This window comes from Geotrypetes seraphini, chromosome 6, assembly GCF_902459505.1.
Source record: "Geotrypetes seraphini chromosome 6, aGeoSer1.1, whole genome shotgun sequence".
Lineage (NCBI taxonomy): Eukaryota > Metazoa > Chordata > Amphibia > Gymnophiona > Dermophiidae > Geotrypetes > Geotrypetes seraphini.
The window spans coordinates 158,142,449-158,158,884 of NC_047089.1; the positions used below are offsets into that span (position 1 = coordinate 158,142,449).

The following is a 16,436-nucleotide window of genomic DNA, read 5'->3' on the forward strand; positions in this document are numbered from 1 at the left end:
CGGAGTTGTACACGGCCTCCTCCTCCTCCCTGTTCCCCACCCCCCCTTCCAAAAGCCGACGAACATGTCGAACCTCAGCAAAAGCACGGGCAGCAGGAGGGACACCAAGATGCGCATACGGGCTTTTCCTGTAAGTAGTGACCGGAGTGGTGGGGGTGAGTAGAATAAGTGATGACCGCATTCGGGGGTACGAGGCCGTTAGGCCTCGCCGTTTTTGTGCAGTTCTTGATGGGGTTGGAGAGGCAGGCGCTTCCGCCTAGATCTCCGGGGCCAGGTTACTGTTTGGTGCTTGACAGGCTGATGCGGTGCTGTGGAGGGGAGAGCACTGGGAGACACAGGTCGGGGAAAAGAGAGGCCTGTTTCCTGCAGCAGTCTGTTTACTTCCCCGATGCTAAAAAAAAAAAAAAAGAACAGTTCCCCTCATGTGGTGAAGCATCCTCCCCCCTCTTGATCTCCTGAAATAACGCCTGTGGAAGCTGAAGCTTTTGTAGCAGGGACAGCACTGGAGTCGTCGGCTCCAGCAGAGACGGCTCTTAATCCCCGGTAGTCGGGTGCATGCGGCGAGGTAAGTGGTGGGGGGGATCGCTGCGAGTACAGAAATGGCTACGATATGAGGGGGGTGCTTTCTGCCCATCAGGGTTAGACGTACTGAAGAGCAGGGCCAGCAATGCAGACGTCGCTGTGTGCCAAGGGATGTTAGACTGGGGAGGGAGGAATTATTTCCGGTTCCATTTCTTACAGGGGGAAAAAAAAATACACCAAGTAACTGAACTAAACTTGGCAATAGAAATCCCGTTTAAATGAGGTGGGGATGCTGATCAAAACGCTGCCTTTGAGAGCACTGATGGGGATTTTATGAGACTCTACTTAGTCTGTCTTTAAATTTAAAAAATGTGTGTTTTTAGATGTATCTAAATGAAAATAATAACAAAAAATTTATCTTTTTTATGTCATCTTAGCATATTTTATGCTGCAGAACGAATTATTTTTTTTTACATGTATTCTTATGGGAAAACGCGTTTCACATAATGAACTTTTCGCATAACAAACTTGCTCCTGGAACGAATTAAGTTCGTTGTGTGAGGCACCACTGTACTAGTGACATCCCATGCTACAAATCCTAGGGCAAGCAGTGACTTCCCCCCATGTCTATCGTAATCTGCCAAAAGAGTGTCACTCCTCCAAAAGAATATGCACTCTTAACAACAATGTCCCCAGTATAAAATGACACTAAGGAAATCATTTTTTAACCATATGGACTTCTCAGAAGGTCAAAATGGACCTCCATGTGCTTGAAATGTTCAAATCCTGATATTGCAAAGGAAGGATAGAATTTCTTACTTAATAGGGAGATAAAACTTAGTATTCTGTGACAAGAATTACTATATAATATTGTAATCACAGCTATAATCTCTTGTTAATAATGTTACTTTCTTTAGTTTATTTTAAATATTATTGTGAAGTGCTCAGACCAAGTAACCCAAAATATAGTGAAGTCACTACAATGAGGTTAACAAGAGGACCATCATCGCCTTCACCTGTCCCCTGCCCTCCCTAGATGCCCAATAACTTTATCAGATCAACTTGATGTACTTATCTGAATAGGGGGGTAGTTGGTTTTGTTAATTCTCACTGATGACTGTTTACTAATAAAATTTGTGTGCTCCGTTAAAATCCTAGAAGTGTTCATTCATTCTTCCAATCCCGTCCCCCCGACTCGAGTTTCACCTCTTCATCAGGGAGGACACTAAGAAAAAATCAAACCAAGTTCAAAAATCACAACTCAAACTTCTTGAAACATAGTGTAAAGAATCAAATTAAATTAAATTATACTTATAAGTGCTGAGTACTATTTGGTAAATACCAGTGATCTTAAAGCTCTTAAAATTCCTATATTACCTGGTGAAGGCTCACTGAGATCAGACTCACTCAAAGCAAACGGGCCAACTGAATCTGTCTGCTCGGCTTGTGAATTTTTAAAGAGGACTAACCGGAAGATCCTGCCAAACCAACAACCGGAAATAAACACTGAATTCAATTGAATTCACTGAACGAGGGGTCATACTTTTAAACTGCTAGCCAATCTATGTCTAAATTTAAACCCTTTGGTGCCAGGGTCTGCCAATTATATATGAAGCGTTGCTCTTTTTGTATTAATGCTTTGGATTAATTAAGGGGCGCCACAAGTACAAGGGGGCACTCGGAGAAATTGAAAGGGGACAGGTTTAGAACAAACGCTAGGAAGTTCTTTTTCACTCAGAGGGTGGTGGATACATGGAACGCGCTTCCAGAGGCTGTTGTAGACAAGAAAACATTAAATGGTTTCAAAGAAGGTTTGGATAGATTCCTAGAAGAGAAAGGGATTGGGGGGTATAGATAGGTATAGACCATTGCTCAGGCAATGGGCCTGATGGGCCGCCGCGGGTGCGGACCGCTGAGCAGGATGGACCTATGGTCTGCCTCAGCGGAGGCAACTTCTTATGTTCTTATGTTCTATATCGCCCTCAGTATTGTGTGTTTGAATCAATACCGTGTATTTCAGATCTTCTAATGAGTGTGACTGCTCCAGCCAATGGGAAACCAGAGGGGCAGAGATTCGATTTGTCCTGATGTTACTTAAATGTTCTATGATCCGGGTTTTGATCATTCGGATCGTTTGCCCTATGTATAATTTTTTACATGGGCACTGTATATAATAAATCACCCCTCTGGATTCACAATTGGTCCCTGTGTTCAAAATGAAATGACGTCCCCCCAGTGCACGGTATTTCCACAAAAGTAGCCTCCAATATATAACGGCAGACCCTGCACTTGCCGCAGGGCTTATGGGAAGGCTTAGACATCGATCTCTGGTTATGCAAGTTATGTTTTAACTGTTCGCCCAAATTCTTTGCTCTTGAAAAGGCAAATTTGGGCAACTTTTGTAGTGTTGGATAATACTGTAGTATTGCCCAGTGTTTTAAAATAATATGTTTTATGGCGTTACTATTATTGGTATACGGCATAACGCAAACAATATCCTGGTCTTTTTGTTTGTTTTGATCTTTTAACATTAACCAGGGGCGGTGGCAATTTTTAGCTCTTTTCCATGCCCTTCTAACGATCTTCCCAGGATATCCTCTTTGTGTAAATTTAGTATACATTTCATTAGCCTCTTTATCGAAATCCGATTCCTCCGAGCAAATTCTCCATATACGGAGAAATTGCCCGGTAGGAATGCTGTTTCTCAGTGCTCGTGGATGAAAACTCTGGTATTGCAATAGAGTATTTCGGTCTGACATTTTTTTGTGGAGAGTGGTGGAGATATGTTGATTTTGTTTAAATATCTTTATATCTAAAAAAGATATTTGATCCTTATCTGATTTATACGTGAATGCTATATTAGCATCCTTTTGATTAAGATCCTCCAAAAAACTTTTTAACGCGTCTTCCCCACCACTCCACACAAAAAATATGTCATCGATGAATCGCTTCCAGCAGGACACGGATTGAAAATGAGGTGAATTGTAAACATGTGTTTCCTCATACTGAGTCATATATAAGCATGCCAGTGTGGGGGCAACTGTGGCCCCCATGGCCACTCCCTTAGTTTGGAGGTATATCTCACTCTCAAATTTGAAATAATTATTGAAAATGACCATTTCAGCCATTTCTTTCAACAGACTTCTCTTGGAGTTTGAAAAATTCAATTTCAGCAACTGGGATTCTACTAATTTCAGCAACTGGGATTCTACTAAAAAGATCAAAACAAACAAAAAGACCAGGATATTGTTTGCGTTATGCCGTACACCAATAATAGTAACGCCATAAAACATATTATTTTAAAACACTGGGCAATACTACAGTATTATCCAACACTACAAAAGTTGCCCAAATTTGCCTTTTCAAGAGCAAAGAATTTGGGCGAACAGTTAAAACATAACTTGCATAACCAGAGATCGGTGTCTAAGCCTTCCCATACGCCCTGCGGCAAGTGCAGGGTCTGCCGTTATATATTGGAGGCTACTTTTGTGGAAATACCGTGCACTGGGGGACGTCATTTCATTTTGAACACAGGGACCAATTGTGAATCCAGAGGGGTGATTTATTATATACAGTGCCCATGTAAAAAAATATACATAGGGCAAACGATCCGAATGATCAAAACCCGGATCATAGAACATTTAAGTAACATCAGGACAAATCGAATCTCCACCCCTCTGGTTTCCCATTGGCTGGAGCAGTCACACTCATTAGAAGATCTGAAATACACGGTATTGATTCAAACACACAATACTGAGGGCGATATATCCAAAGCATTAATACAAAAAGAGCAATGCTTCACATATAATTGGCAGACCCTGGCGCCAAAGGGTTTAAATTTAGACATAGATTAGCTAGCAGTTTAAAAGTATGACCCCTCGTTCAGTGAATTCAATTGAATTCAGTGTTTATTTCCGGTTGTTGGTTTGGCAGGATCTTCCGGTTAGTCCTCTTTAAAAATTCACAAGCCGAGCAGACAGATTCAGTTGGCCCGTTTGCTTTGAGTGAGTCTGATCTCAGTGAGCCTTCACCAGGTAATATAGGAATTTTAAGAGCTTTGAGATTAAGTCAGTACACTGGTATTTACCAAATAGTACTCAGCACTTATAAGTATAATTTAATTTAATTTAATTTGATTCTTTACACTATGTTTCAAGAAGTTTGAGTTGTGATTTTTGAACTTGGTTTGATTTTTCCTTAGTGTCCCTCCCTGATGAAGAGGTGAAACTCGAGTCGGGGGGACGGGATTGGAAGAATGAATGAACACTTCTAGGATTTTAACGGAGCACACAAATTTTATTAGTAAACAGTCATCAATGAGAATTAACGAAACCAACTACCCCCCTATTCAGATAAGTACATCAAGTTGATCTGATAAAGTTATTGGGCATCTAGGGAGGGCAGGGGACAGGTGAAGGCAATGATGGTCCCCTTGTTAACCTCATTGTAGTGACTTCACTATATTTTGGGTTACTTGGTCTGAGCACTTCACAATAATATTTAAAATAAATTAAAGAAAGTAACATTATTAACAAGAGATTATAGCTGTGATTACAATATTATAAAGGAAGGATAGAGACATCTAACACTGCAGTACATCCATATAACAAGGGGGTGTGTTCCAGGCATGTTTTGGGCAGGACTAAGGAAGGCCTGAAATCTGGACATCCAACAGCTGAAAGAATCTATGTCTAAAAAGAAGAATGTCCTTATTTAGACATGTTTCAGGAAGAGTCACGTTATAAAAAGGTGCTCCGATTGAGCAGCTGTCCACAGGAGGGATTAAAGCATTATGCCTCATTAATCCCCCAGTAGTTGTGCTCCCCTGAAAGTGAAACTGGAAAAGGATACCAGTCTCTGTGACACTTCAGGTGTTATGGGCATTCTTTATAAAGCAAGAGTAGCCTAGTGGAGTAGCCTAGTGGTTAAGGTGGCAAGAGTCTCAAAACCAAAGGATCTAAGTTTGAATTTTATTTCAACTCTTTTGGTTTCTGGATGCTTCACAATTAAAAAAACAAACCCTAAAAGTATTATACCTAAATATATGACACTTACAAGCCTGAAGGCTACTGAAGTGGTGTACATTCAGTCACAGTAGACATTTCTCTGTTCCTGGGGGCTCATAATTATAAAACAAAGAGATAAAGTTGGATTTGATTGAATGTGGGTCTCTTGGTTTATGGTTCACTGCACTAACCATTAGATTGACTCTGCTCTGCATGGATGTCTATGTGACTATTTTCTAAGAATGTCCTTTGTTTTCTCCCATTCAAAATTTTGAGGTTTTGCTTTGTAAAATGGATGTTCATCCTGGATGTTTCCAGCACATGAAAGCCCATCTCGTGTATGTTTGAACAGGCCATACCCTGTTCGAAAATATATATGAGATGGGCATCTGTTTGGGATAGTCTGACTTGGACGTTCCTATCTCTGACTTAAATATCCTTTTGAAAACGCCCCTTTAAATGAATAATGCCTCCAACTTCTTTGAAGCTGCGTTTAAATCCTAATCCTATCCACCTCATCAGTCCCTTGTAATCCCCTACCTGAGCAAGATGTATAGATTCACCCTTTTATCCTGTGTGTCTGTCATAATTAGATCGTAAGCTCCTTCGAGCAGAGGCAGTCATATGCATGTTTAATGTACAGCGCTGCGAGCGACTGGCAGCACTTATAGAAATAATAAATAGTAGCAATAGTAGTCCAATGGTACAGGAAACTAAACAAAACTTTTTGGTCTGTCCAACCCTTTTAATCGCACAGAAAACATTCTTTCTTGAAGTTAACCACCTTGCCCATGATGAAGGCTTTCAAATCATAGGCGTAATTATCCGCAGTTATATAATTTTATTTTTTTTAAATGTATTGAAAAGTCTCTTGTTGCTGCTGCTGATTTTCAGGTCCTGGTTGAGAAATTCCATCTTTTTCTGTACTTATTTAGCGACAGAGAATTTCAGTTCTCAAACAGGGATAGCCATCCAAATGATAACGAGAAATTGGAAGAGTTCTGACAGTCTCAGCTTCCCTTTTTGGTGGGCAAGTTTATGCTCTATGTATAAGTGTGAAAAGATGAATGCAGAATTATTAGGGAAGAATAAGGTATTTAAATTAATGTGGGGCCCGTTAGCAGCTTTTGTTGCATCTATTTAAGTTATATCTCTTTTCAAGTTAAATTAGGTTTGGTTCTATACACATCCGGGGAGGGAGGGGGGGTATTTCATAGCAATGTATTGGAATATGTCTATATTTCGGGTTTGTAAAGGGTTGGGGGGATAATGATGATCTTTTAAAATTTGTTGTTCAAAGGTGTGTTTTTATGGTTGATATCTTTCAAATGTTTGTATTGCACTGTTCATATTGGAAATTAATAAAAATTTACAAAAGGAATCATTTTCTCTATAGATTTTATTTCTCTGTTTTGCAGTCTAATCAACTTAATTGTATTATCTAGTCAATGTTCATAGCTCTGACTGGGGCCCTTTCACTAAAGCTTAGCGTGCACTAATGGACATTAGCATACACTGAGTCAGTGAATCGCAAACTGTGGTGCCGCGGCATACTAGTATGCCTCGGAGAGATTCCAGGTGTGCCGCCAGGGAATGAAGGACACATGAGTGTCACTTCCCGTATCAGCGCTTCTCCTCCTCTCTGTCTCCACATGCACCTCTTCTAATTTTCTATGAGCTCGGGGCCGTGTCTGGAGAGCCTCTGAGCATGCATAGACTTCGACATGATGACGTCTATGCTCCGCCTATGCTCGGAGACCCTTCAGACACGGCCCTGAGCTCAGGGAAAACAAGGTGAAGCTCATCTGGGGGTGGTGCAGGGCGGAATTGGGTTGTGGGTGTGCCACAGAAAAACATTTGTTCTGTTAGGGTGCCGGAGCAAAAAGAAAGTTTGTGGGACACTGTACTTAGTACTAAGAAGCCCTATATATATGTGCACTAAACCTTAGTAAAAGGGCCCCACTGTCTGTTATTTCATATATAACTACTACTACTACTACTACTACTCATTTCTATAGTGCTACTAGTCATACATAGCACTATATATCAAAAAAGCTTACAATCTGTTATTTCATAAAGAACAATCTGACTGTTTTAATAGGTAAATGAAAATGACAAAAAACTGATTACATTACCTGAAGAGGTAAAGGGTAGGAAGCGTATGTAGGGATGGCAGACGTGGAAGAGCAAAAACCAGCATATGTCAGAATCTGTTGGGCTGGGTTGTACAAAATCTGAGGGGGGGGAGCAGAGTTAAAGGCAATCTGGGAGAGAGGTATCTGTTAAAGATTAAAAAAAAAAAAAAAAGATAACGTTAGTAATTCACAGGAAGGAAAAATACAGGGACAATTTTTTTGCAGAAATTGTTTAGATACTTCATTAATCCGCTGATTGCTATTAGCTCTGGGTTTTCATTTAGATTTAGAACATTTTTTATTCAAGGGTTTCCAGCTTCTCTGCTAATAATAACTGCTAGCTGGATAGCATTAATACAAAATCAAATTCATTAGCATAATTTCACCATGTGGAGTCGGAACTGGCAAAAATTCCCAGGTGAATTTCATCACTGCTCCTTAGTCACTGTTCTAGAATGGAGAAGAGTGTGGCGTAGTGGTTAGAGCTACAACCATAGCACCCTGAGGTTGTGGGTTTAAACCTACACTGCTCCTTGTGGCTCGGGGCAAGTCACTTAATCCTCCACTGTCCCAGGCAGGGCAGGATTATTTCTTCGAGGGCCTCTAGGCACCCAAGTACACTGGGCCGCCTTGCCCCGCCCCCTTTATCTGTTTTCTTATTTACTTCTTTATTTCCACTTGTATTTATTTATTTATTCAATTTTCTATACCGTTCTCCCAGGAGAGCTCAGAACGGTTTACATTAATTTATTCAGGTACTCAAGCATTTTCCTCTGTCTGTCCTGGTGGGCTCACAATCTATCTAGTGTACCTGGGGCAAAGGGGGGATTAAGTGATTTGCCCAGGGTCACAAGGTGTAGCGTGGGTTTGAACCCACAACCCCAGGGTGCTGTGGCTGTAGCTTTAACCACTGCACCACAGCCTCATTTCTTTTTTTTAAAATTCAAAACAAAGATTAGCATACCAGTGCACAGATTTTCTTCTATGCAACCATTCCTTCCCTTCCCACCTACTTACCCAGGACTTTAACTCTGAACCCTTTCCAAACACATATAAAAGTGTTCAAATATATTGTAAAGCAGTAATACTATCCGAAATACTGTATAAGTCTATATTAATAACCAAGTTTACAATGCATCTCAACTGCCTCACTCTATGGGGTCCTTTTATCAAGCCGCGCATTGGACATTTCATCACATGCCTACCCTCGCGGCCGGCTAAAAAACTAATGCCTGCTCAATGCGGCTAGCGGCTAGTGCGGCAGGCAGTTTAACGCATGGTATTTCGCGCGTTAAACCCCTACCGCAGCTTGATAAAAGGACTCCTATCTCAACCAACTGTAGCCCATATGTATGGATAAACAACCAAATCTGTAACTCCTCTAGTACGTTCCACTCCATGTATGTTAACTTGTAATAAAATAACAAGGCAAGCAGTCCACCAAAGAATCCAACATGAAACAAAAGAAGATAGGCAGAAAATAAGATTCAAATCAGGTTTATTCAAGGTGCTCCCAAGAACCATGCCCGATGCATTTCGCCAAGGCTAGTCAACGCTAACAGAAAACAATGTCTTTCATGCACATACACTCTCACTCAGTATGGAATAAGTAATCACAAACTACAAATAGAAATACTGTATGTAGATAAAGGTTAAACTGAACCGCCAAGAAGCCAAACTGCATACAGTGCAACACAGAAACAATGGCACATAGCCCCCTAATACTCTGCAAAATATAAATACAGCAGATGTAAATTTGAAGAAAATTAGTCCAATAAAAAGATTACTTTATTTTCTGTTTATAAATCTTTTTTCTACCTTTTCTCATTTCTGCTTTAATCATCTCGTCTTCAATCTCTTCTTTCTAGCCAGCATCTGTCCTCTCTATCTTTCATGCAGCATCAACCCCTTCCATCCACTGTCTGCCCTCTTTCTCTGCCCCTTCCATCCACTGTCCACCCTCTCCCCATTCCATAAGGTATCTTCCCTCTTTCTATACTCCTTCCATAAACTGTCTATCCTGTGCCCCTTTTCTCCTTTGATTCATTTCAGCTTTACCCTCTCTCCATTTTTCTGTCTCAATCCCCTTCCCCTATGCTCTGGCATCTCTCTCTTCTCTTTTCCTTCCTTCCTTTAAACTCATCCCATGGTCTGGCATCTGTATCTCCTTCCCTTCCCTCCCCCCATGCCTTAGCATCTTTCTCCCTCCATGCTCTGGCACCTCTTCTCCCTCTTTTCCCTCTGGTCTGGCATTTGTCTCCTTGATTTCCATTCCCTCACCCCATGCCCTGGCATCTCTCTCCTCTCCTTCTAACTCACCCTCCCCTCTATTATATGGCATCTCATCTCCTCTCCTTCCTTCCTTTCTCTCCCTCCTTCCTTCATTTCCCCTGGTCTGTCATTTGTCTCCTTCCCTCCCCCCATGCCCTATCTATCCATCCTCCTCCATGGTCTGGTATCTCCTTTCCTTCTTTCCTTTCCCTCCCTTCCTCAGACTTGGCATCTCTCGTTCCTCTCCCTTTTCCTTCTCCTTCCTTCCCTCTCTCTCCAAAATTGGGTGCAGCAGCAGCATTTCTCTTCCCCACTTTCCCTGTGCAGCAGCAGCATTTCTCCCCCTCCCCTTCCCTGTACAGCAGCAGAAGTCCCCCCTCCCTCCCTCCCCTATGCAGCAGCATCCCCATCCTGTGCAGCTGCAGCAGCAACAGCAGCAGCAGCATTTCTCTCCATCTCCCCCCTTCCCTGTGAAGCAGCAGCATATCTTCTGTGCCTTCCTCCGGCGAGTGTTTCGTTTCTGGCTGGCTCCTTTGCTGCCTGTTAAAAGCCGCGAGCATCGGCTCCTCACGCGACCCTCAGCTGCATCGGAAGCCTTCTCTGTGACATCATGACGTCAGAGGGAACGCTTCCGATACAGCCCCAGTTCGTGCCCGCAGCTTTCAACAGGCAGCAAGGGAGTCGGCCAGAAATGAAACATGTACCAGAGGGAGGCACAGAAGGAAGGAAGGGATAAGGTCATGTTGGGACTCGAGAGGAAGTACAAGCTGGGCCTGCGGGTTGGACACTTCTGATTTAAAGGTTTGCTGCTGCCGCTGCTGCTGGTTAAGGAAATCAGCAGCGGAAGAATAGGGAGAGTGGTTTGCTAGTGGGTCCCTCTGACCATTTCGGGCCCTAGGCCCGTGCCTACTGGGCCTACCCATTAATCCGGCCCTGGTCCCAGGTACATTAGATACCATATTTACTCGAATATAAATCGATCCAAATATAAGTTGAGACCCCCATTTTTCCCCCAAAAGGAGGAAAAATGGTTGACTCGAATATAAGATGGGGGCTTAATATTCAAGTGCCATGCCTTGCCAGGATCTGCACCCAGTGTCCCCTCCCTCACGCCCTCCCCTGCCAGGCTCTGCACTCATCCCCCCTCCCTGCTAGGTTCTGCACTCAGCTCCCTGCCCTACTAGACTCTGCACCCCCCTCCCTGTCCTACCAGGCTATGCAGTCGGCCCCCCTCACTACTTGCCAGGCTGTGCACCCTGTCCCCCCTCCCTGCCAGGCTCTGCACCATGTCCTACCTTCCTGCCCTGTACCCTCTTCCCCCTCTGGTGGTCTAGTGGTAGGCTGGAACAGGAGGGATCCATCCCATCTCCCGTCCTGGCCGATACTAACAATTGTTTTACCCCCTCCCCCCGCATACTTTTTTTGTATCCCTGATGGTCCAGTGGTGTATGGGCAGGAGCAAACTTTCTGGGCTCCTGCCCTGTGACCTTCCTTCCGATCTCGCAGCTCATGTCTCATGGCTGGCAGCCAGCTGCGCAAAGGCATGCAGGAATGAGCTTCTTGAGCTCCCACCCAGCCCTGCAATGCTCGCTGAATAGCTGCTGCCAGTTCTCGTGAGTCTCACGAGTCTCGAGAGTCCCACGAGAACTGGTGGCGGCCATTCAAGGATCGGCACAGGGCCGGGCGAGAGCTTGAGAACCTCGCTCCTGCATGCCTGTGCACTGCTGGCTGATAGCCGCAAGCTGCGAGATTGGAAGGAGTGGCGCAGGGCAGGAGCACGGAAAGTTCGCTCCTGCCCATACACCGCTGGATCACCAGGGATGTGAGGAAAAGTACGCGGGGGTAAATAAAATTGTTAGTATCGGCCAGGACAGGAGGGATCCCTCCTGTCCCAGCTTACCAGAGGTCTGCATCAAGTCTGGGAGGGGGTCGGGTGATGGCCCAAATATAGGACGAGACCCCCATTTTGGGGCCATTTTTTTGGCCCCAAAATCTCATCCTATATTTGAATATATACGGTAGATTGTGAGCCCACCAAGACACATAGGGAAAAATTCTTGAGTGCCTGATTGTAAACCACTTTATACACCTTGTCAAGGAAGTATCTATCTATCTATTATACTAGTTCAAGAGTTAATCCACAAATTCTGAACTCAAAATCTGTTATGAACAAAGGGACTGATATTCAAATGGAGTTATACGTTCATCTCTTCTAGTGAATGTATAATGTTACTATTTACATATTTTCAAATCACTACAGGTCAGATTTTATAATGGCGCAGAAAATTCAGTGAGGATAAATTTCAGCATTCAGGAGGGGATGCTAACCAATTTAGCGTGCACTAACCGTATTTACGTGGGCTAATGATTAGCATGCTAAGACGCCCATAGGAATATAATGGGCGCCTTTGATGAATTCTCCTCTTACTGTTATTCTATAAAGAGTACTTCTAGCTGAGCACTATAGAATAGCAACTTTGGGTGCTCAATTCAATACTCAACTTTGAATGACGAATTTGGCACTCAGTTTTTGGCAAGAGATCTAATGCTAGCTGAAACCGGGTGTAAATCCTGGTGCACAAATTGCACATGGATCCCCAGTTTTCTGTAATATTTCACAAATGTTTTCTGAACACCTGTTTCTTAAGTGGCCTCTGATACCCGCGCCAATTATAAAATTCTCCCTATGTGCTTATTAGCTCAATTAACTCATTGGAGCCCATCAACTAATTACTTTGGGCACCGACCAATAGGAGAAAATATTTTTTCACTCAGAAAATAGTTAAGCTCTGGATCGCGTTGCCAGAGTGTTGTGGTAAAAGCGGATAGCGTAGCTGGTTTTAAGAAAGGTTTGGACAAATTCCTGGAGGAAAAGTCCATAGTCTGTTATTGAGAAAGACATGGGGGAAGCCACTGCTTGCCCTGGATTGGTTGCATGAAATAATGCTAGTCCTTGGATTTTGGCCAGGTACTAGTGACCTGGATTGGCCACCATGAGAACAGGCTACTGGGCTTGATGGACCATTGGTCTGACCCAGTAATACTATTCTTATGTTCTTATCCATGCCCAATTTTGGGTGACCTTTATAGAATCCGGAGCAATATATATAATAAGTGTTGGTGACAAATCTTGCTAACTAGCCCAGTACTAGCTATGTAGTGAAAGGGTGCAGACAGTGGCATAGAAAGAGGGAGGGGGAGGGTGGTGGTCCATCCCAGGCATTGTCTTGATAGGGGGAGCCGGCACCCAAACTCCTCTCCATCTCCCCGCTACTTCCCTCTCTTCTCCCTGCCGCACGCACGCCTTCACTCCTCCCACCCCCACTGTACCTCTAGCTCTTCGCTTGTTTAAACAGCAACTCCAACCTACTTCTCAAACCAGCATAGGCTCTCCCTCTGATGTCATTTCCGGGTCCCACGCCTAGGAAATGACGTCAGAGGGAGAGCCGACCCCCAACACAGGCAGCAAGTTGGTGGTGATGCTGCTCGCACCAGGAAAGTTGAAAAGGTACAGGGGAAGGGTCAGGGGGAGCAGGGAAGGAGTGGGGGGCAGGGAGGGGCGCCACTCCCCCCCCCAGGCGCCTCTCACCCTCACCACGCCACTGGGTGCAAGGAGAGCAGATTGAGTGACTTATTGAATATTGGCCTCCCAGTGAAATTAGGTCTAAATTTAGTTGCTTACTACTAGTTAATTTTCAAAGTAGCTTATTTAGGTGTTTTGTGTTTTTTTAAGGCGTGTGAAAAAGTGACTTTAGCATGCCCTTATGTGGGTCTTTCCCATGCGCTAAGGCCACTTCTTCCTGTAGCTAGAAAATGGCAGATTCCCAATTTCTGCCATTAATGGCCACAAGCTTATAATTAACGTTGCCACTTGGGACACGTTTTTGTTTACTATATCACTCAGTACTTTATATGGGGCACAAGCTAATGTTGCCATTAAAAAAGATTTGTGCATGAGCCCTTACTGCAGGCTATTCAATTAGCTTTCAGTGAAACTGATTATTACAGAACATCTACTCTCCACCCCCAGGTACACCTCCTCCACACACACAAAAAAGAATTATTTAGTGCATGGTGTGCACATGCAGAATACAACTACTACTACTACTTATTTCTATAGTGCTGCTAGACGTATGCAGCACTGTACATAAGAGACAATCCCTGCTCAATAGAGCTTACAATCTAATTAAAACAGCCAAACAGGACAAATACAAAGGAAATGATAAAACAGACATGGATACTTTACAACTGAGTGGAAGTTAGGAATTTTAAAAAGTGGGCTTTTAGCCTAGATTTGAATACTGCCAGAGACGGAGCGTGACATACTGAATTTGGCATTCTGTTTCAAGCAGCAAGATAGAAGGGGGCAGAGTCTGGAATTGGCAGTAGAGGAGAAGGGTACAGATAAGGGAGACTTACCCGATGAATGGAGTTCCCGGGGAGTAGTATAAACAGAGATGAGAGGAGAGATACTGAGGAGCTGCACAGTGAATACGCTAACATAGAGACATGATGGCAGATAAAGGCCACACGGCCCATCTTGTCTGCCCCTATGCAGCAACCATTATCTCTTCCTCTCCCAAGCTTTCTTGAATTCAGACAGTCTCTGTCTCTACCACCTCTTCTGGGAAACTGTTCCATGCATCTATCACCCTAATCTATGAGCACAATTAATAAAAATTTCTAAATCCCAACTGAATATTGTAATAGCCCCTTCCCTTGTTTAAAAGCAGACTGAAAACCTACCTTTTTCATATAGCCTTCAACCCTACTCCTCTGCCCTCCAACCCAGCCAGCTGATTAACCGTTCCCCTTATCTGTATCCTTGACATCCTGTTTATCTGTCTTGGCTGTTTAGATTGTAAGCTCTTTCGAGCAGGGACCTTTTCTTCTTCTTTGTGAGATTTTTGTGTTGTGATAAATATGTGTAAATCTTCAATCATGTGTACTTTGCAAGTGTGTGCTGGGCAGAGCTTAGGGTGAGCACACACTTAGGTACATAACATAGAATACCATACGTCATTTCATATCTTCTGATTCTAGGTTCAAGCACTTATATCAGCCCTATGGCTGGCATAAGTGCATGTGCCTAAACAAATCAACCTGTATGTACCTATTTATGTTAGCATTCTATAAAGAAAAGTAGGCACTTGCTTTCCTTTATAGAATAGGTTCCACATAGCTGTCCTTCTTTGTGTATCTAAATGTAGGTGTCCCTTTACAGAATTTCCCTCCACATCCTCCATTGCCTCAGTACAAACTTAGAATGGAAGACCTAAGAGGACAGAAAAAACACCAAAGGTACCTGAATATACCTTACCTTGAACTACAGCTGAAAGAGTCCAAAATCCCTTCCCTTCCATCTAAGTCTACAATGTGTTCCTGAAATCCATTGTATTCTCATTTCTTTGGAAGTTTCAAGCATGTACGGCATTTGAGAATTCACCTAAAGCAGGGATCCTCATACATTTTGGACTGACGATCACATGGATCTTTCACTGGAAGATCCAATGCGAAGGAGAGGGCTATTCCTTAGCCCTTAAAAAAGTACCTATTCCTAATTCATAATTTGAGGTTGAGGGGAGGTAGATTCAAGAGCAATGTTAGGAAATTCTACTTTACGGAGAGGGTGGTGGATGCCTGGAATGCGCTCCCAAGAGAGGTGGTGGAGAGGAAAACGGTGACTGAGTTCAAAGAAGCATGGGATGAACACAGAGGATCTAGAATCAGAAAATAATATTAAATACTAGCTGATCACCCGGCGTTACCCGGATATAAATTCCCTTCAGGAACATTCACTTGAGGAATAACATCACACAAATTTTCAGTTTCGGCTTTACTACACCACACCACACCACAGCGGCACTTCCTTATATACTGTTGACTGTGACATCATTCTGACTGTGTGACATCATTCCACAAGCTTCACACCATTGATCAAAGCAATATCTGTCTTTTTCGATGAGTCTTTACATGTCATCCCCTTCCCAACCCCACAGTATTTTTTTCCCAGATAGCAATTGATATGTATACCAAGTTTGGTTGAAATCTGTCCATGCGTTTCGGAGTTATGCTGGAACATACATACATACATCCGATTTTATATATATATAGCTGATGTCCCGGCGTTGCACGGGTATTTAATTATAGCAATAACACTGTAAATGGATTCAAATAAAGATACTTTATAGTGGTGAATGAAATTAATTTTTTACAGCTTAATAAAAAGTACAATATTCAAATTATAATGTGAAATATTTGACAAAATGAATACAATACAACTAACGCAAAACGTGATTATAAACAACATTTTTAGTTTCACCTCCAGGAGCAAGAACATATAAATTCTTGTGTGAACCCACCCTTGAGCAAGCAACATAGAGTTGTGGGCCACGAGACCCCCAGAACATATCACCCAAGGTAGTGAGGGATCTGCATACCAAGTTTCATTCAAATCGGTCAAGCAGTTTTTGAATTACTGTGAGAATGGCAGCTTTGTACA

At 43.0% G+C, this 16,436-nt stretch overlaps 1 protein-coding gene across 1 annotated transcript in view; it reads right to left on the reverse strand.

Moving 5' to 3' along the window:
- Positions 1–16,436, reverse strand: part of TMEM255B (transmembrane protein 255B) — a 257,249-nt gene that overhangs the window by 15,111 nt on the left and 225,702 nt on the right. The window contains exon 8 of the mRNA XM_033950614.1: positions 7,664–7,807. Within this exon, the coding sequence (XP_033806505.1) occupies positions 7,664–7,807 (144 nt within the window). The remainder of the gene's footprint in view (positions 1–7,663; positions 7,808–16,436) is intronic.